The sequence below is a fragment of the Sarcophilus harrisii genome, chromosome 1 (assembly GCF_902635505.1).
Source record: "Sarcophilus harrisii chromosome 1, mSarHar1.11, whole genome shotgun sequence".
In the NCBI taxonomy this organism is placed as follows: domain Eukaryota; kingdom Metazoa; phylum Chordata; class Mammalia; order Dasyuromorphia; family Dasyuridae; genus Sarcophilus; species Sarcophilus harrisii.
In genome coordinates this window covers 619111653-619135523 of record NC_045426.1, presented here as the reverse complement: position 1 = coordinate 619135523, position 23871 = coordinate 619111653, and the positions used below count along the sequence as shown (strand labels likewise).

General features: G+C 33.3%; 1 protein-coding gene across 7 annotated transcripts in view; it reads left to right on the top strand.

The window, feature by feature from the left end:
* ASAP1 (ArfGAP with SH3 domain, ankyrin repeat and PH domain 1) overlaps positions 1 to 23871 on the top strand; it is a 459738-nt gene that overhangs the window by 251029 nt on the left and 184838 nt on the right. For all 7 annotated transcript variants that reach the window (XM_031947203.1, XM_031947200.1, XM_031947198.1 and 4 more), the window contains one exon: positions 10053 to 10125. In XM_031947203.1, coding sequence (XP_031803063.1) covers positions 10053 to 10125 — 73 coding nt within the window. The remainder of the gene's footprint in view (positions 1 to 10052; positions 10126 to 23871) is intronic.

Here is a 23871-nt window from a genome sequence, read left to right as displayed (position 1 = left end):
ATCTCTGTCTCTGTGTGTCTGTCTCTCTCTTTCTCACTCTCTCGCTCTCTTTTTCTGTCTCTCTTGCTAAAAATCCTGCCTGGAATCAAGGCTGTAATTCTCTACAGATGTAAATCCCTCAAAGCTACAATTCCCAGTTTACACAAAGCTAAATGTTAGGCTACCTGCTAATCAACTGATGAAAGGAAATCCGTGATTTTGAATAACACCCACAAAGCTAGTCAAAATATTTACAAGTAAGGGCCAATGTATACTAGTTGACATGCCAGTCAAGTATAACCCACCTAGGGTGGTATAACCACATATACATCTTGATTGATTTCTTCCTGCTTTTTCTCCAAATACCTGTTTTGAATACTCAAGGCCAAAAACCTGTAACCCAGTCTTCTTTGTGCTGAGTTCATTCAAAATCATCTGGGAGGCCATTTTTTGCATAAATGCTTTTCTGAATTCTTTGACACTTTCTATGGTGGTGTTTTTCAGGTAAGCTCCTAAATAATGCCCATATTAGATATTCTGCAATTGATGACAGATAGTGTTGCTTCCAAACTATAATCAATGAAACAAAATTTAAGAAGAAAAAATACCAGCATTAATGTCAAGTCCAGTTATCAAGTACCCATTGATTACCTAAGTGGATAATGATCTCTTGGCCATATTTAAGTGAAGTGGATTTTTGTCTTCTTCTCATAGCAATCACTTAGATGAGGCGGTGGAGAATGGATGGAATACATCTCATGGGTTTTTGATGACAATTGCACTAAACTTCCATCCTTCAGTCTACCTCTTAACTTTTTACTTTGTTATTGAGTTCATTGGATTCAAAGGAAATCTAGAAGGTATGAAGTAAAAGTAGTCATAAAGTAATTAAAAAGTAAAATTCATTTAGCTTTGAGCCCTCACCTTCATTTATAAAAAATAGTGAAGTCTCATTTCTTATAAGCTTTTTCTTTTCTGTCTCAAGTTCTACTCTCATAGACTTAGGCAAATGTCATTGTTCCCATTTTATACTGTTTTAATAGATTTAATTTAATTTAATACAAAGAAATAGATAAATATTTCAATAATATATCACCTGAAAAAAAGCTCACAGCCAAAGGTTCTTCTCACCTATAGCTTGAAGTGCTAACTATTCCAAAATTCTGGAACCTCAGTCTAGCACTTCATTTCTCTCAGGATGATGATTAAAGCATCTCAGGAATTTTCATCAGATGTTTTTAGTAAACAGACTGTCTTCTCCACTGAATAAGAATTAAACTCAGTTTTTTCATAGTGTCTCTCAAAGGTGCCATTTAATTCTCCAAGTCCCTCACAGACTTCTTCTCATAAGTTACTTTGTCTTTTATTTTGACCATTAGCAGTTAACCATTTATTGTCTTCCACAGACTTTTTCCATTAATGTTAACTCTGTAAGTTTCTTTAAAAACAAAATTCTTAGTCTTCTCTTAGTTTTTATCTCAACTTAGATTCTCTCAAAGACAACAGTCCTTTTCTTCTTCTCATAAAGATAAAATAACAAGATCCAAAATCTCTAAGAAGGACTCAATTTAAGTGCATGATTATGCAAGAAATTAGGATTGCTTTGCCTAGAGAAAAGAAGATTAAGGGAGGCAGCACAATGATAAAGTAGAAAAAATACTCACTTTGTTGTCTGTCCAAGTTCAAGAACTAAATTCAACTTGTTTCATTGTCATTGTTACCTTTGCAACCTTGGCAAATCATTTATTGTTTCTAGGCATCAACCTCCCACATGTAAAATGACCTCTAAGTTCCCGTTCTATATATATAAGTCTATGATTACCATCTTTTAGGCATTGTAAGAGCTGTTACCTTAAAGACATGTAGGAGGTATTCCCTGTTTGATCCTAGAAGATAGAATTCGTTTCAGGGAAAATTGCAAAGAGATCATTTAAGTTTAATGCTAGTGCCATTCCTAACAATTAGTGCCATTCAAACTCCATGTGGGCAACCCATGGTTCATAGGATTATAGATAGTTTTAATTCTTCTTCTGAAAGCTGCTTTGACCATTTATCAATCAGGGAGACATATGCATTCTCCCAAGGCTTCTTAAACTGTAGATTGTGACACCCCATATGGGGTCTTGTAACTGAATGTGGGGGTCATGAAATTATGATTTATTATCAGTAAATGCTTGATTTATGTACCTGTTTTATATACCTATGTACCTGTGGTCTGGTCTTGTAAAAATTTATTGGGCAATAAGGGGTTATGAATGGAAAAAGTTTAAACCTTAATGTAGGCCAAATTCTACTCAAGAAAGGAGCATGGGAATACCATTTTAGGGGGAGATGGTGACAATTCATATCATATCCAAAAGTGTGTGACCAGGATAATGAGGGATCTAATAATTTTGTCTTAAGAAGATCATTTAAAATCATTGAAGAAAAGAAGACTTTAAGGGACAGTTGTCTTCAAATATTTGATTGAATATTATCTGCAAGATTTATTTTGTGTAATGTCAGAGGTTAAACTAGTAAGTTGAGGTGGGAAGTAGATTCAATATATTAAAAAAATTGCTAATGATTAGAGCTACCCAAAACATCATGGATTGTCTCATAAGATGAGTTTCTTGGCACTGGGAATTTTTAAGGCAGAGACTTGATGAACATTTGGTTGAGATTTTGTGTTTTGGATTAAAATTGAACTAAGTAACCTTTGATATCCTTTTTTTTTTTTTTTTTTAATTTAAGGATTTTGTTATTCTAGGTTTGAATTTGATCTTTGTCACTTTGACATAGTAGAAAATTACATTGTATTATGAGACAAACATCTATAATATAAGGTAGAGCACCTACTTTGCAGGGAGGACACCGTTCAAAATTCTTTGAATAATAATAAGCCCTTGAGAGATTAGATTTTGACTGTGACTGCAAAAGTAATGAAGATAAATGCCATTGTCTTTAGGTTGGGTAAAATGATAGTTTTGAGAGTGTAAGTAAATGGCAATATTAAAAACAATAAACAAATCCAGATATCAAGATGAAGTGTCATGGGCACTTTAAGCTTACTTTAGCTGCTTTCAATACATAGCTGGATGAATTTGTTAGTGTGTGGTATGGCCAACTTTGCTGGAGTTGCTTTTATGTAAAAATGCTTTCTTTTTGTGTGCTCTTTCTCCTTTTCCCTCTCCTTCTCCCCTTCTTCTTTCTCTCCTTCTCCCTCTTTGCCCCTCTCCTGCCCCCCCCCCCATTTTTCCTCTTTCTGTCTCCATCTCAGTCTCTCTGATGTGGCTTGAGGGCCAAAATGATGTGGTTTGAGGTAATATAGACAGCAGATGATGATAGGCACCAAAGTTGGAGTTCGGTCATATGAAGAATTCACAATGGCCATTCTCTTTAGCAAAAACTAGATTAATTTAGGAAAGAAGTTATAGACAAAATTAAGGGATATAGTAGACACTAGAAATGGTAAATATGAAATAGAGTGGGGGAGCTTATGTGAAAAACAAATTCCTCTGTGGAACTCACAATTTCCCAGTAGAAAGGGAACTTCCCATGAGATTGGGGCATGACCTTAGCTGGTAGGCTAAATCCTGAAAAGGACTTAGCACCCTAAAAGACAGTTAGCTCTCTAGGGAGAAGTGGGATTGAGAAGCATACTGGAGTTAGGGGAGATACCAGGTGGCATGGGGGAGGAGAAGTAAAGAGAAAGACATCATGAGGCAGAGTGTTGTGGTAAACTGACCCAAAGAAGAATCACAGTCATGGGATGACCCATAAGTCATGACCTCAGGGACATGACTGGGATTCCTGACCAGGTGTGGCAAGATGAGACTGCTCCAGACCTCTACAGTGGTGGGTCTCAGGGGTTTGACATAACTTGGATTTCAAACTGCATGATCTTCCCAGAGGATGGGACCATGGAGCAAAACTGATCTCTGTCAGTGGCTTCTCTCTGCTTGCCAAAGGAATCAATTCTTTAGTTTCTCACTGTCCAAAACACCATTCGGGACTTAACCTTCTCTGTCTCTGTCTCTCTGTCTCTCTCTCTCTCTGTCTCTCTCTCTCTCTCTCTCTCTCTCTTTTTCTCTCTCCCCCTCTTTCTCTCACACATACACAGAGTTTTGTAGTGTAAACATATATCAGTGGAATGGATTCTTAAAATCCTTCAGAAGATATTGCTGAAGGGAGAATACTGAACTTTTTTCTTCATCCCTAACCTTTGAAATTCTTCTGGGGGTACTGTGGGCTTTCTGTAGTTCAAGATAATCCACTTAGTTTGTGCTGCCTCAGGTCAGATTCCACCCTTTATCCAGGCCATTATGCATGCTGATAGAAAGTAGAGGGAAAATGCTTAATGCATCTGATAACTTGTTGAACATTGTATATGGTAAGAGCAGTTTTTGTAATCTTAAAAAAAAAATAATGAATGAGACAGATTTACCACTTTCTAAGTGTTCTAGGAGAAGCTAAGCTCACTTTTCATTCTGGGCCCTCTTAATGCAAATAGTAAGCTTTTACTATAGTTTGATCATTTTTTCTTTGTAAAGTAGAAATTTAGATTTTGAGGGGCCTTTAGAGATTATCTATTCATAAAATGATGAAGAGCTGGTAAGGAATTCTGAAGCTTTCTATTTCGACCTATCCATTTTATTTATGAGCAAACTGAGACCCAGAAATCAGTTGACAGAATCAGGGTTTGAACCCATTTTTTTTCTGACTCCAAATCCACCTCTTAACATCTTATCCTTGTGTAAGAGACTGCCTCCTTTTCTCAGGTAAAAGCCTTTTGATTGGCTCCCTAAAATAAATATCCTCTTCTTTTTTGTACCTGCTATTATCCTCAGTATTTCCATAACCCATAACATACCAAGTAAAAATTTTAGATTTTAACATTAACTTTTCATCCCTGAAATTCACAAAGCACTTTAGTCCTTATTATGCACTGTGTGAAATTATTGTTTTGTATTTATGAATATATGTTTCATACCTCCCAAATGGACTGTAATCTCCATATAGGCTGGAACCATGTTTTATATAAATTTTATTTATCTTTTTTCTGCATACCAAAGATATTTAATGAATGCTTGTTAAATTATTGAAAAGAGAGGCAACTCTGTTGTATAACTGGACAGCTAGTTGGCATAATATGTTGATAGAAAGGAATTAAGAAAACCCGAGTTCAAATCTTACTAAACAGTAATCTAGATGTGTGATCTTGATCAAGTCACTTGACTTTAGAGCCTTCATTTGTAAAATGCAAATAATAGTATACTCTTCATAGGGATGTTATGAATACTAAATGAGATAAAGTGTTTACAAATCTTAAAGAACTATATAAACTATTATTTATTAGTTCTTCCAGAGTAAATAATAGTTTATTAAGTGTATATGTGGTTATAATACTCTGTTCTGTTCTCCAAAGACCACCTAATTTTTACTAAGCCTCTGATCCAGAGAAATACCAAGTGATATTAATTTAACCTAGTCATTTGACCAGGATAGTTATATTTAATGGACTCACTATCTTTAGGTTTGATTCTGTCTTCTAAAAAATAGTATTTCTTTAGGATTACCCAAATGATCTATGGGCTGATCTCATTCATAAAATTAATATATAAAATAAAACAAGAATATTCGGTTTTATTTATGGAATTAATTCATTTTTGTAAAAACATCACCAATGACCATTTCAAGTTTCTTTGTGTTCTCTCTAGTGAGGTAAGGATCTATTTTGGGGCAGGGCAAAAGGGAGAAGGGATCTATTTTCTAAGACATTATATTTTTGTTTTTCTGTAACAAGTGCGAATAAGTATGGGTGGCTAGTATATTCGAGATGATTTGATTTTGCAGAGATAGTCCCCACAAAAGTTTAGAAACCTCTGGTCTTTAAACAAGTCTATACTCAAATCACCTTAGAGTAAGTAATATGTTCTGTATTATCTTGGAACTTTGGGATTTTTGGTTCTGGTCAGTTAATAATAGCACCAACTTCTCAGGATAGTTATTAGGCTCAAGTGAATTAATATTTGTTAAGGATTTAGCATACTTCCTGAGCCATAGTCAGCACCTTAAGAATTCATCTTTCCTTCCTTCATCCCTCTCTTCTTCCTTTCATTCCTCCCTCCCTCCCTCTCTCCCACCTTCTCTCTCATTTCATCTTTTTATTGTCAGAGTATTGTTCATGGTAAAATACTTAATATTTGTTGAATTCTTCTTGGGGGCTTCATTAGAATCTGAGTTGTGACCCTTACTGGAAGATTTACATTTTTCATCTATTGTTATCACATTATATGTAATATGGTATCTTATACTTGATAAATAATTTATCAATATAATTGATAAATAATTTTAAAATTAAATACAATTAGATTTAATTGTAACATTACATTGAAAAGTTTTAGCACCTTCTTACCTTCAAAGTGCTTTCTTAAATGCTAATTAAATAATATATACTCTCCTCATAGGAGATTTGGACCACATTTCTGCCAAGGTTGCTCAAAACTTAAAAATGGGGGTTAATATTAGAGTGAAGATTAGGCTCAAGGAACTCTTTCTTCATATCAAAGGATCAACTGCTTTATTAAAAGAATGACAAATACATCCTGTAAATCATGGAAAGTCTAACCTCAATAGATCATATTCTAAGGAATTTTTAGGAGTTTATCAGGTTCCCTTTGTGGTCATTTCATAAGCTATTGTTGATAAATGTGGCTTTTAGATGAAAATGAAAATGAGTGAAGCTTGTAGCAAAGTGAAACATAATCTGAAGACTTGAGGGAAACTTTGCTTACTCAAATGAGAACATTTCTCTCCATTAAGCATGATGCTGTAAAAATATGTACCAAGGTGATAAAGCATCACCAGTCCTTGCTATAACTGTCAAGTACATTTTTGTAAATGTAATTTTTTTTGTAAATGTAAATTTACTTGTAAAAGTAAATTTGAATTTGAAGTATGTTCTTATATTCTGTAAATTCTGTATGTGTTTTTGGGCAAGGTTGGGAGAAGAATTTTACTAATACACAGAAGCAGGAAGAATGTCTTTGTTGTAGCTATGCCCCTTAAATAATTATTTTTCTCATTTGGAATTATTGTCATGATCATTATATTTCTCCTGTAGTTTAAAAAGAAGTTTTTAAAAGACTAGGTATTGAATCAGAAAGCATGTTTGAGGTCTGGTTCAGTTGTTTCTTAACCATTAAACAAATCACTTCCTCTAAGACTTGATTTCTTCATTTGTAAAATGAAAATTTTAAAAATATAGTGCTATTTGTTCATAGGGTTGTTATGAGGACCAAATGAAATTAGCTTATGTAGAGTGCCTTTGAAATCTTAAAGTACTATAAATGCCAGCTGCTTTATTATTACTGCTTTGAAGGTGAGGGGTTCAGCCTAGTAATTTTATTAGTATGAGGAGTTCCTAATATGTAAATTTATTTCATTGTTGAAGATCTCTAGCTTCATGACAAGTTTATAATATCTAGAGGTTGTAGAAGATTGCCCTGGGGCAGTGAAATATTAACTTGGATATAACATGGTCCTGTAGGCTTATAGCTAGCTTTTATTGAGTACAAGGATATTCTTTAAATTACCACAACCACATACCACATACCACAATATGCCATAACATATTATCTTAGTGAAAATGATGGTAGTCGTAGTGATGGTGGTGATGATGATGAGGGTCATTTATGTAATATCAAGAGATAGCATTGACTTGGTGGATAGAGAAACTGGCCTTGAAATCAGGAAAAATCTGGTTAAGTCTTATTTAACATATATACCTATAAGTTTCCCAGACAACTCTCTGAGAACACAAGTTACAAAAGAACTGTTAATCTGTATAGTGTTTCCTCTCTAGGAATTCCCTGAATCTGTAAAATCACAGAACCATTCTAATACACAGAATACCAACTAACCTATCTCTCATTTTTGATTTATGCACGAGTTGTTAATTAATCATGGATGTGACAAGCAAATAAATTAAAAAACAAGGAACAGTAAATAGAACTCATGAGATCTTAGTAGTATTACTAATAATGGTGATAATAGTGGTATGTCCTTCCAAAAGTAAATCTACTTTGCCTGCTTAAAAATAAGCATTAATGACATTATTTATTATAATATTAGTCATCATAGTAATATAGTCTAACCTGCTTCATTAATAGGAGATAAAATTAAGACCCAAAGGTCTAGTGTTCTGTCCAGGGATCATATGACTATTCAGTGGTTAAATCAAGATTAGAAGAATTCAGAATCTGTTTGCTTTTGTCCAGTGCTTCTTCCACTATGCAGTGCTTTATTTGTCATAGTTTAGGAAAATGGGAATGGGACCATGCAATTAAAAATGGACAAGGAATGTTTTAAATATTTTTTAATGTCTTTGCTTTTTCCGAGAATGCTTAGACTTGTCATAGCCAGAAATACAATTCCAAACAATCCTAATTTCTTGTATCTTTCTCATAGCTCTCACTCTTCACTCACTCAGATAAGCAGAACTACTATTTTCCACTATGACTCCACTCTGCCTATAAGATATTGTCCATGTTATTCATCCTACATGCCTTAGAAGGGGATCTATATATTAAAACTTGAAATGGGAGTAGGAAAGGCAGTGGTCAGATGTGTTGAGTACACAGAGTGATGTATATTAACTCTGACTTTTAATAAGATATTAGATTTTTTTTTTAAATCACAAATGTTAATTTTAAAACAGTAATAACAGAGAAGTATATTTTGTGGAATTTATGTGTATATGTTCTACATATAAACACACATGTTTATCAACATGCACATGTTACAGCATAAACCTAAAATCTACATGGGACAACAGCACAAAGGCAAAATAATTTCCAAACCTAACCTCCTCAGATATATAGAAATTTGCCTCAGCTCTGCCTTTAACCCTTATTCCCATTTAGCACCAGACCAATCTCACGTCAAAGTGGGGAACTTTTATTCCACTAATTTTTATAGACTTGTAGAGTCTAAACATCATTTAGTTCAATTCCTATTCTTATCATTGTTAAATCAAATTTAATGAAAACTGAAAAGTACTTTAGAGGTCATAAGATCATTGATTTAAAACCAGAGGAGATCCCAAAAGTTTTTACTCCAGTCTTTTCTTTGAGTCCCAGAGAATATAATAATGCAATTATATCTATTTGTAGATTATTTTTAAATGTATTTTCTTAAATTCCCCATTGAAGACTGAGATTAGGACATTAATTCTTTTATATATATCCAGAGATAATATCAACAATAGCTCATTTTTTACATAATCAACTAACCTGCATTAATTACTACCTGCCAGATATGCAGGGTATTATACTAAGTAATGGGAGTACAAAAGAAAGCCACTCCCCACCTTTAAAAAAAAAAAAAGCAACAATAACCAAAACCAAGACTACTAGAGGAAATATAATATTTAATAATTATAATTCTTTATAATTATTATTTCATTTGATCCTCACAACAACTCTGAGAAGTTGAGAAAACAGGTAAATAGAACTCAAGTGATATACTATATATAGCTAGAGTCCAGGTTTACTACTCTATCCACTGTGTACCTTAGTTGCCTCATATGATCCTCATAACAATTCTCTCAGGTACAGAATAGTGTAAATTATTTCTCTCGCTCTTCATGAATCAGGAAAATGGGAATCAAAGATGTGTTTTGTTCAGGTTTACATGGCTACTGAACGATGGAATTGGGACTGAAAATCAATTCTCCCAAATTGTTCATTTCAGTGTTGTTTCTACTGTTTTTGTGCCAATACTGGTATAGTTCTCTGTGTTAAGCTTTCTATGTTGAGTGACTGCCACATCATCATCTTGATTCTCAGAGGCTTATATATGTGAAGGACTGAGTGACAAAAGATTTCCCACGATGACTCTGTCAACACATTCAGGGTACTTGTAGTGCCTGAAGTTAGCTATTTATAAATATGTCACTGCATGTGGTGTTTGTTCGTATGCTTAGGAAAAGCAAATGCAGAAAGGGCTGGTTCTTTATTTCTTTTCATTAATGAACTCTTCATTCATTCATTCATTTGTTTATTTTTACTTTTTGTTTTGGTTTTGTTTAGGCTCTAGACCAAGATAGAACTGCCCTCCAGAAAGTGAAAAAGTCTGTAAAAGCAATATACAATTCTGGTCAAGGTAAGCCTCTTCAAAGCCACTAGCATGAATTATTAAATGATGTCTCCAGAGTTTGCTTTGTTATTTGTAGGATGTTAAATTTATAGAACAGTTAATGCAAGTGACAAACTAGGTCAAACAAATTCAGTTTTTATCATCTGTCCCCTCCAGCTCTATTCTCTGCCAAAATCTGTTAGTGGTTTGGGGAGGGTGGGGGGGGGGGGGGGAAGAGCAATGATTTGAAGTTGCTGTAGGGAGGTAAGGGGTGGGGTTTAAATGAGGTGACAGTAAAAGCCTCTACATTCAGTAGGTCAGCATTTAATTCTAATAAACTAAAACTTTAAAAATGGGGTTTATTTCTCTATAATAATTTCACAGATTGGCCCAGGAAGCAGTGATCTCTCAATAATTTGATCTCATACATAACACTTTATTTCCTTGTAATTAATGCATCATAGTTTATGTAATATGCTTTTTGAGGAATATCTCATCCACCCTACTGAAGGATAAATTCTGTGAAGATATAACTTAGCAAAGGGTCCAGCACAGTATATGAATGTGGTGCTTAATAAATGTTTTTTGCTTTTGAATTAATTCAATTCCACAAGTACTCTTTATTTCAGTGCTTGCCATATTCCAGGCAAGTTCTGGGGATACAAGGAAGGAAGCAATTAAGCATTTCTTAAGTGCTTACAATTTTCCAGGCACTGTGATAAATACTAGATATATAAATATAAGTAAAAAAGAATAATTGTTCTACCTTTATATTCAAATGGGGGAAGACAGCATATTCAAGGGATCTGAAAAGTGGGGAGGAGAGGAATGAAGTTGTTTCAGTGGAGAATGAGTATAAAAGGAACATGATTTTAAGTCACAAAAATCAGGAATAGAACCTTCAGGAAAATAAAAGCAGGTCGTCTTCTTTCATTGGAAGAAACAAATCAAAATAAAGAGTTCACCATAAGTATAACTTATGCCCTCCAGAGCTACAGACAAGGAAAGGCTGAGAAGTGGTAATGTCTTCTCTTCCTGGCCTGCCCTCTCCTTTTGCTTTTGTTCATGCCATCTATTCAGATAAACACCTACCCATAATCCAAAAACCTCAAGATACAATTTCTCCCTTCACTCAAAATCTTACTCAACTGTTTTATCTCTTCAGTAAAAGGTTTCTCTTTTCCCTCCAAACCAAAAATGATCTTTCCCCCTCAAATTACTGAATTGAATTTTCTTTCATATTTTGCATATTTTGGTATATTTTGCTTTTTTGCTATATATAGCATATTTCCCAATTTATGGGAAAATGCAAAAAATGTGTCACAGAAGCTAGGCAGGCATGGATAGGATTACATAGCCTGACACACGTAGGCACTTAATAAATGCTTATTGACTATTGCCAGAGGGGATGCCCATAATCAGTAAGAACCAGATTAGTCATCAAAGTAAAGATTATAATAATTAGAATGGTTTATTCACTACTTTTTGTCCATGTGGAACTTTACCTGCCTTTCCCTTCTTCAGAATGAAACTTATTACCTTTGAGGCTATAAGGAAAAGACAAGGGAATCAAAGTATAATTATACACTGAATTCTAGAAGTAAAATGAAATGTTCACATTTATACTGTAATTTGGTCAAAGGTTCTCAGGATAGGGTAATGTTTGTTTTTAAATATTCTTGTCATTATTTTATTTCTTTATATCTGGGTTTCTCAAATCTTTTTTATGGTTCTTTCTCTTGAAAAGTTTTGCCATGGTTCCAGGAAAAGGTTCCCTATATTCATAGTACTGCAAACCTCCTTACAGTGACAAGCCCAGAAATAATTTTGGCTGTACAGATTGTGAGGGCTATTTTGTCAGTGTCTCTTTATTTTCCTTCAGGGTGGATGCTTTAAATTTGACCAGTATTGTGAACTAGTAAGTGCTCAGTTATCTCTCTCTTTTTAAAAATTTGAAATTCTATGAGACAGAGAATAAGGGAAAGAACAAGTTTCACAGATATCCTGTGTATTGTTTCCAATATTCACTTTCTCTCCGTGTTCAACAAACCCTGAGATCTCTGAGCTTCAGGGGAAAATGTTGTGTCAGTCTTATAAAGTGTGTTGTTCTAGTTAGAGGCTTGCTATTTTCATACAGACCAAATTTAATAAATTTTAAAGGAAATCTGTTTTCTTTTTTTTTTTCCAGTACAGGAAAATTGGCCTGATCTAGAAGTCAGTATATTCTGATATCAAGCAAGTCAGAAATTCTTTACTTCCTTATAGAATCTTGTACTTATATTTTATCATTCTATTGTGCTTTATAAAAACTGTCTAGTAGTTATTAGATAGGTTGACTATATTAATAGAGGTCATTTTTTCCATCTCTCCCAGCCTCTTAGCACCAGAGCTTCATATATAATAGATACTTAATAAACAAACTCCTAACACATTTATCTTGGGAGATGTTTTCTTTCTGTAATATACTTCTCTCTTGCCTACTTCTTCTGAAACAAAATTGTCTAATTGCACGGATAAAAATTATTAAGAAGACTTAGTGTAGATATAAGGAAAAACTTCAACAGTCAGAGCTTTTGAGGAAGTTTTTCCTTTATCTACACTTGGTGATCATTTGTCAAAAATGCCATAGAAGGTATTCCTGTCCTGAGATGCACTGAACCGTAGGACTTCTGTTGTTCCCTACAGCTTTGAGAGTCTATGAATATATGTAAAGCTGTCACATTTTTGACAATATAATGTGTATATGTTTATTTGTATAAATTTATGTACATATATTTATACATATATGTGTATAAATATTTCATCTCCCATTACTTATTTTTCCCTGTAGTTTTTAGAAAATAATGCAAACCTTAGATTTAGAGGTCCAAATATTCAACGAAGGTCAATTCAACAAGTATTTATTAAATGCTTCCATTATACAAAACACTTTGCTAGATGATAGGAATATAAAGACAGGAATAAAAAGTTCCTGACCTTCACAATTTCCATGGTGATGGAGAATCATAGCAGGTACAAAAATATATAAATGTAAAATATTTTAAGAAGGCAGCATTAAGCTCAAGTCCATATTGAAAGTGTGACATTAAAAAATAAAATTTAAATCTAATTTTTAAAAAATCATTTCCCAGGATATCAATTTTCTTCCCCCTTTCAGAGAACTATCCATGAAAACTATAAAAAGAGGATTAAAATCATCCAGCAATACTAACCATCATTTCAAGAAATTTTGATATTATATACAGTATTCCACAGTGTGTCTCATTTCTACAAATAAGGGGTAGATGGAGATGCCTTCTAATATCTCTTTGGGATCATGCTTGGACATTTTAATTTCAGACCACTCAGTTTTGATTATTGTTGTTCTTTCCTTTTATATTATTGCAATCATAGTATATAGTTTTCCTGATTCCGCTCACTAAAACATCAAAAAAGTTTTCTTTGGAGAAATAAATTTATATCCCTTTTAAAAACTTCTTACATTAAGGCACTACATGATTTGTTGCTAGGAGATTATTTGCTCTCTAGGAGAATATTGATTTTAAATATATATGCTATTGTCCTAAGGAGCAACTTGGGTTCAATGAAAAAAACTTTGAAGTTTCCAAATACAATCCAATCTTTTTAGTTTTAGGTAAAGTCCATGAACATTTCATGGAATTATAGCATTGGAAGGGACTTTCAGAGCTATCTATTCCTGCCCATCCTTAATGCATTCTGTATGTGATTTGTGTATATATAGCCTTGTAGCGATTTTGTTGTTACTATTTTGCATTTTGTTTCCTCCATTAGACTTTGAGCTCCTTGATAACAAGGATCCTTTTTTTTCCCTTGACTTTCATTATATCACAAGTGCTTAGCATAGTGACTTGCACATATAGTACATACTTAATACATGCATATTAATTGCTTCTACTACACTTCCCAAAATTAGTCCTTTAACCTTCTTCATTAGATGTCTGTGGTAAAAGGAGATCTATTAAATTCCTAGGCAACCCATTCCACTCTTGGTAGTACTAAATCCACTTGGGGTTGCATTGGAGCCACAAAGATCAAATTTAATCAAATTAAATCATTATCTTTCAGATATTTGGATGACACTATCATTACCTCCTCAATTATTTTTCTTTTTCAAACTAACATTCCATAGTTCTTTCAAAGAATCTCTACTAGTCCAGTAGGATCTGTAGACCATTCAACAACCTAATCAGTTTCTATAGGATGCTTTCTGACTTATCAAGTTATTTAAAATATGTTTTGCACAAAGGAGAATTCAGAACTCCACATTAAAGACATTGTGTCTGTTAATGTAGCCTAACTTTACGTTAGTTTTTTGGGCAACCATGTCACATTGATGTCTTCTTTTGATTTTGCAATCCAATATCCATATCTCCCTTCCGCCCTTCCCCATATTTTCTCATGTACTGTTGTTTTTCATTTGCCTGATCTTGAACTTGTAAGACTGATTTTTTTTTTTATGCAGGTATGGAACTTTATATTTAATCTAACTTTAATGTAAGTGTGATTAATATTTAATTTAGTTCAGAGTGACCTTGTTAGCCTAACACAGCTTTTGGAACCCTAATTCTTTTATCTAATGTGTTAGCTTTGTATCATCTTCAGATTTGATGAGCATGCTGTTTCTGTTAGTAAATATGGTAAAGAGCAGAAAGTCAAGGACAAGTCCTAGATGGGCTTCATTGGAGACCTTCTTCCTGGTTGAAATCAAATCATTAACAACTACATTTTGGTTTCTATCATTCAACTAGTTATTCATTCACCTAGTTGCAGTATCATTAAGTCCATGTTCAATTATCTTGACTATAAGAATAACATAAGATATTTTTTTAAATGCTTTGGTGAAATCTAGGTCTATAGAATTTCCATGTTTTACCAGTCAAAAAAGAAATGGGAGTCAACACCTACTACTTTTATTTGAGTCATACACAACTGTTAGAGTATGTGTTTTCATCATTTTGTGAGAATAAATATCTCTATAACCAATAGGCCATTAAAAATAACCAAATGAGTAAAACATTGGTCTCTAATATTTTTCCATGATATATGTTCAATGGAATCTAGGCTCTTGTTGTCCAAAAGAGCTTTTGGTTTTGTCCAAAGAAGCCACATGAGGTCTTATTTCTGGTATCCATTTCCTGGTATGTTTCCATCCTTGCCTCTCAGTTCCATCTTCCCACAGAGTTAAAGTTATGTTAATGTAGTTTGATCTTGTAAAAAGATTTTATTAAATAAATCTATATTCTGGTTTTCTCAGTATTAAACATGTTCATTGGAGGATGACTATTTTTCTAATTTTTAAGCTCTTTTTAAAATATATATTATTTTTATCCTTCAGCTGTTTTACTATTGATAGCAATCATAAATGAAAAGAAGTCTAATGAGACAACTTTTAATAGTGTAAAAAAAAAAAGTAGTCATTTGATTCAGAAATTGCTTTGGGAATTTGTGGTTTGGCTATTGTTCCCACTATATGCCTCTTGGTGGATGGATGCAGGGCAAGAATGGCACATAAAAAAAAGAAACCTACATTTTTGTCCTAAGCCTTAGCATTAATGGAATTAGAACTGGAAAGCATCTTTAGAGATTGTTTCATTTTATAGATGACAAAACTGAGACCCAGAGTAGCTGAGTGACTTAACCAAATATACACAGGACTAGGATTAGAGCTAAGACCTTCTGATCCCATTCTTGTCAATAATACAGAATTGACTATTATTCCAATAAGTTGATTTGTCCAAAGGTTTCTAGTATAAGACTCTGCACATAGAAGACATTTACTAAATGTTTATTGGATGAATAAATGAATAATTGAGTAAATTATCAAATTATTAATTTGGTAAATATTTATTAAACTCCTACTTTGTTCTAGACACTGGTTTAAGTGCTAGGGTTGCAAAAAGAGGAAAAAGACAATTCTTGTTTTCAAAGAACTCACATTTTATTTTCCTGTGTTTTAGGATTTTGTTTTTTATGTTTTTGAGTATCTTAGATATTGTGATCAAATGTAAACGTGTTGAAGACAGGGACTGTTTGATTTTTTTCCTTATATCCTCAGGATCTGAAACAGTGCCTGGCATATAATAGGAACTTCTTAAATATTTGTAGATTTTATAAGTAATATTAACTCTTATTTAGGAAAATTGCTTATGCATTGCTTATATAGCCCTTAGCTGAAGTAAGAGAACCTGAATTCAAATATCAACTGGGTAACTTTGGATAAATCACTTCATTTGGGCCCTAGTTTCCTCATTTATAGGAATTTAGTTTCAATGATCTTTTAGGTCCCATTTTGGCTATACATATATTGCTATAAAAAGTCATGCCAACAACTATAAAATTTTTCAATTAAACTCCATTCTACTGTGCGTTAATTTCTTTCTTAATTTCATTTTGTATATTAGTATTTTGGAGGGGGGAGAGGAAGAACAATTCTGAATATGTTTTTCATGACCTATATAACTATCAATATACTGAAAGCCCAATTACTGAAGTTATGTGAAATGTTGAAATATTTTCTCATCAGGGCATACTTGACTTTTAAAAATTATCTTCTCTGAATTTGTCTTAATAATGATTAAGAGGGTTTAGGCTATTTGATTGTCATACTGAATTTGCTTGGGTCAGAATGCACAAAGCTTTTTAAAAAATTGTAAGCATGCAAAATAAAGTATGGCTCTTTATAGGAAATATCCCCTGCTTTTTTGTTTTCTATAAACTTATGAAGAGTCTACTTAATTTCCTTCTCAGGAAAAATTTGCAATTTAGGCCAAGTCATTCCCAACTTCCTATGCAAGCCTTTTCTTTTGCACATTTAAGTGCTATGTTGATCTCATCTCAAACACAGAAGAAAAAAACAGGAAAAAAGTTCCCAGATTACTGTTCAGGCTTGTTAGTTCCTCAGTCATTACAGTCAGTTATCCCAGAATGAACTCCCTTGATAAATTCTCAGCTTTCTATAACATTAAAAGAGGCAGATGAATAAGTGAATGAATGAAAAAATAAAATCATATATTAAAAGCCTGTTCAAAGATCACTGCAGATGGTGAAATTTAAAGTCTCTTGCTGTGTGAAAGGAAAGCTATAGCAAATCTGGACAGCATACTAAAAAGCAGAGACATCACCTTGCTGACAAAAGTCCATATAGTCAATGCTATGGTTTCTTCATTAGCGATGTATGGCTTTGTAAGAGTTGTATTATAAGGAAACCTGAGAGCCTCAGAATTGACACTTTTAAATTGTGCTGCTGGAGAAAACTTGGGAGTCCCTTGGATAGCAAGGAGATCAAATCAATTAATTCTTAAAAAGAAATTAATTCAGGCTATTCATTGGAAGGTCTAAAACTAAAACTGCAAGGTTCCATACTTTGTCCGTATAATACGAAGACAGGGCTCATCAGAAAAAACTTCAAGAAATAGTAGGGGTAGAAGGACCTAGTGTGTCCATGAAGTCACAAAGAATAGGAATGATTAAATCACTGAAGAACAAGTTATAAAGCACTCTGCTAAGTGCTGAGGATACAAACAGAAGAGCAAGATAGTTCCTACTTTTCAAAGGACTCATATTAAAATGAGATAATCACATAACAGAGATTTCAATTGCAAGTTAGATGAAAAACCCCATTGGTCCTGGGGTGCTGCAGCTAAGCAAATGATAATGCATCTTCTTTATGAAGCCATTTCCATTAATTAAACTATATCTGTTTCTGATATTGAGCTGTTTAAGAATTCCAAGGACTTTTATGGTGAAAACTTTGAGTAACTGTGGCTCTTAAGGAATTTGAGACAGTGATACATGCAGAGGCAGTTGACAAGTCAAATATTCACAAGGATTGCTTCTCTGGATGATGGCTATGAGGGCTGAGCTTCCAGTGTTTTTGAAAGTGTACTCATCGTTGCAGTTCTCTAAGCTGCTGGTCTTTGAATTATTGGCTGTCTCTATTAAGAGTCCAAGAGAAGGTGATAATTGAAGTGGTGACAGAGGTATGAAATACCTAGCACATATCACCCCTTGTCAGATTTCTCTCAGATCATTTTGCTACTTCAGACAACCTCTAACCTATTTTATAGGAAACTTATTTTTCTACCATATTCTGTGAATCTGTGATTCAGTAGCTTCATAAATTTTTTTTTAACATTTCTTTTTCCCTAACTCTTCCTTAGCTCTAAGAATTCAAGAAAGGCAGGATAATATTGACTAAGTCATCTATGCATATTTGTAGGATAACCAAACAAAAAATCAGATTATGTATTTTATAATGTAGCAGGATTAAACAGGATCTAGGATCTCTTAGGTCTTACTTGCCAACCGTAGATTACTTCTTATCCTGCTACTTAACTCATTTCCTAATTCAATCTTAAACCACCCAAGTGAAAGCGAGAGAGGAGTGTGTTTTGTTTCCTCATTAGTTAATACAATTCCATTATATCCTTCAATTAGCTAAATTGAGCCACCAGTCTAGTTCAAAAAAATGTTACTTAACTGAGAAGCCTTCTTTCCCAATAGTAGCTACTTTTTATATATGAATATAATTCTGTAGTCTTCTCATTAAATACATACTGACATTTCTAAATGTTTAATCAAATATATGAAATAACAAAATGGTGCAGTGCACCATGCAGACTTGAAGCATGTAAGATCTGAGTTTAGATAGTACCTGAGTCACCTGGCAAATCACTTAACCTTGATAAGTTTTCTCATCTGTCAAATAGAGATCATAATAACACTTACCTTAGAGGATTTTTGTGAGGCTCTAATAAGATAATGTATGTAAAGTATATTGCAAAACTAAAAGCACTACATAAGTACTCTCTGTTTTTACAATTAACTGTGAAAAAAGCAAAAATGGAAATAAGTAATTTTAATATTTTAGATATGAGAGTGATCACAGCCAGTCACCATAACAGCAGAAGACTACTTCTGAAAACCCAATTCCACCCTATTCAGCTCCTTCAGGCTAACTAATCAAGTCTCTTTGCAAGAATCCTCTTCCCTAAAGGCAGATAGATGACAGTGGATAGAGCCCAGGACCTGGAGTCAGGGAAAACCTGAGTTCAAATCCACTCTCAGATACTTAATACTTACTACTCACTTGAGCCCAATTACCTACTCTCCACCCTCAATAAAAAAGAAAGAAAAGAAAAAGAATCCTCTTCCTTCTCTTTCTCAGTAGTCTCTCCAGTCACAAAAGGAAAACAGACTCTATTGTTGACTTCTTATAGAATAGCAGCTAAACTGTAACTCTAAGATTCTCTACTTCCTCTTAAAAATACAGTAATATCTTTTATAACCTGGTGTGAGAGACTATTGAAGTTAATGTTAAGAGTTATATAGTGGCTTCCTTAACTTTTATGCCAAGATATTTTGTTTAATTAAAAGATTAGAAGCATATGCCTTCAGAACAGACTTAGTCTTTTTACAACACATGGTATCACTTGCAAGTCCATAACATCATATGACTAAAAATTGGGACTCCTAAATCCTTTAATTTTAGTGTGTGCTTAAAAAAAAAAAAAAAAAAAAGACAATCGTATGTAATTTGATTATAAGCATATGATATCAAAGTCTTGTTTCCAAAATCTAGCTAAATTATCATGGATGGTTTCATAAATTTATACAGAGCTTGAAAGTGGTTTATTTTTTAAATTTAGGGAGAAGAAAGATAAAGTTGAAAACACAAGAGAGTCATTTCTTAAGGATTCCATAAATTTGTGTTTATAGGTTTTAAGTGAAATTAATTGGTGACTTTTCCCACAAAATTTTGGTACTAAGCTAGTCTTTGAATCTTAGGGGGATCACACAATGATATACAATGAAACTGAATTCAAAGTTAAACAACCAAGTATATTGGTAAATATAGCTTTAGCTTACATAGGAAATTAAATCATGTTAGCTAATTTGACTTAATGAATAGGTTTCAAGTTATTGAGATGATGTATAGAAAATGTATTATCTTACCCTCCAAAGCACTGACCTTTTCTGAACTTTTTTTCTTACTGTCAAGGGTGCCATCATTGTCCCAGGTATTCAAGCCCACAATCTTGATGTAATCCTTAATTTTTTGTTCTCACCTATCCTGCATATCCATCATATTGCTTAGTCTTTCCATTTATACTTTCACAATATTTCTGGTATATGCGCTCTTCTCTCTTGACATAGATACCCTGTTGTAGATCCTCATGTTCAGACTATTATAATAACCTTTTATGCTTCAAAACTTTATCCCCTCCAAGCTACCTTCCAAGCTACTTTGTCTGCTGACAAAGTAATTTTTGTAGAGTAGGTCTAACCAGGTCATCTCCCCTTCCTACTTACTAAATATATTCCAAGGACTTCTTATTAACCTCCAGAATCATCTATAAAACCCTTTTTTAGATTCTTAAAACTTTGTACAACCTCCTTCTATGCTCCCATTTTCCTTACATTTTATTTCCTTCATAAAGTTTATGATCCATCCTCTTTGCTTCCCTCTATAAGACACTCTAGAACTTCATGTTTTTTCATTGGCTGCCTCCTGTTAATGATCTCCCTTCAAATGTCTATTTTCTGGCTTTTCTGGACTCCTTCAAAGGTTAACTTAAATGACACTTTTCTGGAAGAGTCCTTTCCACCTCCCTCTACCATTCTTTCAATGCCTCCCCTTTGAGAGTATTCTCCATTTAGACTATATGTATGTGTATTTTATATTTACAGGATTTTTTTTTTGTATGTTGTTCCCCTTTATTTTCCACATCCCTTGGATGAGGTCCTTGAGAGCAGAGACTATATTTATATTCTTTCTTTGTACTCCCAGCACTTAGCATAGTACCTTGCTCAAAGTAAGCATTTAATATGTTTATACGTTTTATATGTATTTATATATTGTTTCCCTTATTAACTGATGTTGTTGTATAGCATGAAAAGGCCTACTAGCTATAGCACTTTCCATATTGTCATAGCACCTGCTTTCCAGGGTTGTTGTAAAGATAAAATGAAATAAAATATATAAAACACTTTGCAAACCTTAGAGTTCTATATAAATGGTAACTATTGTTATTATTATTTTTTATTTAAAAAAACAAACCACAACTAATGAATGTCAAAGAAAACATCTCTTTATGGATGACCTTCTTAGAATATGACAAATGCACTAGAATATGTTATCTAAAAAGATTAAAACATTTGCCAACTTTGATATTAATAAATTTTCTAAAAATTATTTTAATAGTTTAACTGCTACATTTTTTTTTTCATCATACAAAAGGTTCCAGTGCATAAGATGAACATTTTCTTGTCAAGGAGCAGAAGAGGATGACAATTCTCAGAGTACATGTTGAACATGTTAAAATACAGAAGTACTTTGGAAACAAATAGGCTTTACTTCACATAGCAGTAGTAAATATTAACAGCAGGTCTAGGCTGTTGGTTTGTCAAATTTAACCAAAAGTAGTTTATCTCTGGATAGAGTCTCTGAAGTGGCTAAGCTCCAAGAGTAGAATCACAAAGCACACTCCATGAGCAGTGGCCATATAAACTCATCAACACTCATATGTTGATAAAATAATGTTGAACAAATGTCTGAGTCATGCAGATTTGTTTATAGAAATGAAGAGATTTTTTTGGAATGATTCTGGATTTGGTGATTGCTCTCAGAAATTACAAAAGAACTGTCATTTAATGGTCTATGAAGATTATACAATGAAGTAAGTAAAACTATAAGGTATCTTTGTTGCATTTTGGGACATGGCCAGTACTGGAAATTGCTTTCTCTACTATACTTGTTTGTTACAAGAGTTTTGTTTTCCTTTTTCCCCAGTATAGAAGGGATAGGAGGAAGAAAAAAAAAAAAAAAAAGCTTGATAATTGGAGGGGGAAAACAACCAATGTAATTAATGAAATAAAAATAGATATCATTGTAGACACAAAAGAAATTGGCATCTAGCCTATACCTGAGGATTTACCACATAAACCATTCTAGCTGCAGGGTATCATTACATGTAAAACAGGGCTTCTTAAACTTTTTTTCATTGGTAACCTTTTTTGCCCCCCAAATTTTCATGTTATCCCTAGTATATAGGCATGTAAAATAGGTATAAAAATCAACCATTTACTGATAATCATAATTTCACAACCCCATATACAGTTATAAGATCTCACATGGAGTCATAATCCATAGTTTAAGAACCTGAGATAATTGTCCACAATTGCTGAGAAAGAACACAGAGACATAAAAATTTAAAGAAGAATTGAAAATAGATGTTTTCATATTTCATTCTTATAATCTTTTAAAATTATTTATAGCTTTTTATTTTCAAAATGTATACATGGATAATTTTTGACATTTACCTCTACAAAACCCTGTGTTTTAATTTTTTCTCTTTCTTCTTCCCTTTCCCCCAGTTGGCAAGTGATCCAATATATATTAAATATGTGTAATTCTTCTAAACATATTTCCATATTTATCATTCTAAACAAGAAAAATCAGATGCAAAAGAAAAAAATGAGAAAGAAACCAAAGTGCAAGCAAACATCAACAAAAAGAATAAAAATATTATGTTGTGATCCACACTCAGTTTTCACTGTCCTGTCTCTGGGTGCAGATGTCTCTCTTCTTCACAAGACCTGGTCTGGAACTGGTCTGAATCACCTCATTGTTTACGAGAACCATATCCATCAGAATTGATCATCTTATAATCTTGCTGTTGCCATATATAATGTTCTCCTGGTTTTGCTCATTTCACTTAGCACAAGTTCATGTAAGTCTCTCCAGACCTTTCTGAAATCATCCTGCTGATTGTTTCTTATAGAATAATAATATTCCATAACATTCATATACCATAACTTATTCTGCCATTCTCCAACTGATGGGCATGCACTCAGTTTCCAGTTCCTTGCCACTACAAAAAGGGCTGCCACAAACATTTTTGCACATGTGGGTCCCTTTCCCTCCTTTATGATACTTACAATCTTTAAAACACATGGAATGAAAAAAGTTTCAGAGTATAGCGACATAATGAAGAGAAATTAAAACTACTGAGAACTAAATGTTCTTCTTTTCCTCCATGCTACTGAAATTTTCCCATGCAAGATGAATTTATACTAATATATTTTTATTTTTACAAGAAGCAGTCATTTATTTCAAACCATTTCTATCTGAATCCTATGGGAAAATTTTAAATAAATGAGATAACTGGTGGTGATGATGAAAGTATTCTACCTTGTATAGTGGAATTGTTATCATAGTGTACATTTTCAGTTTCTCATATTGGCCATGACCCAAAATGTGATGCTATCTTATATCTTTATGTATTTCACTCTGTAATCTGCATAATCTAACAAGTGGTCAGACTTTCCTTTTAGATCACCAGTGAGAAGGTGGCCTATTCTGTTTAGGAAAAATTTTAATCATTATCCAATTGTTATTTAGTCTTAATTCTTCTTGCCTGTGGCAACTAAATGGCACAGAGGACTCAGGAATACTTGAGTTCAGATTCTTCCCCAGACACACGCTACCTGTGAGACTCTAGGAAAGTCTTTTAACCCCTCTAAGCTTGGATTTTAGAGATTTTATTACTATCCGTACTTTATAACGAGGGATAATAGCACTCATTTTCCAGGATTGTTGTGAAGTTTAAACGCTGACTTTACAAATCTTAAAACTATATAAATGTTAGCTGCTATGGCTGTTATTGGTCAATTAACATTGTAAATTCTGAGGAGGCAGGACCCAGTATCTCCTTAATTTGTTTATACCTCTCTCTACTGTGTATAGCACTC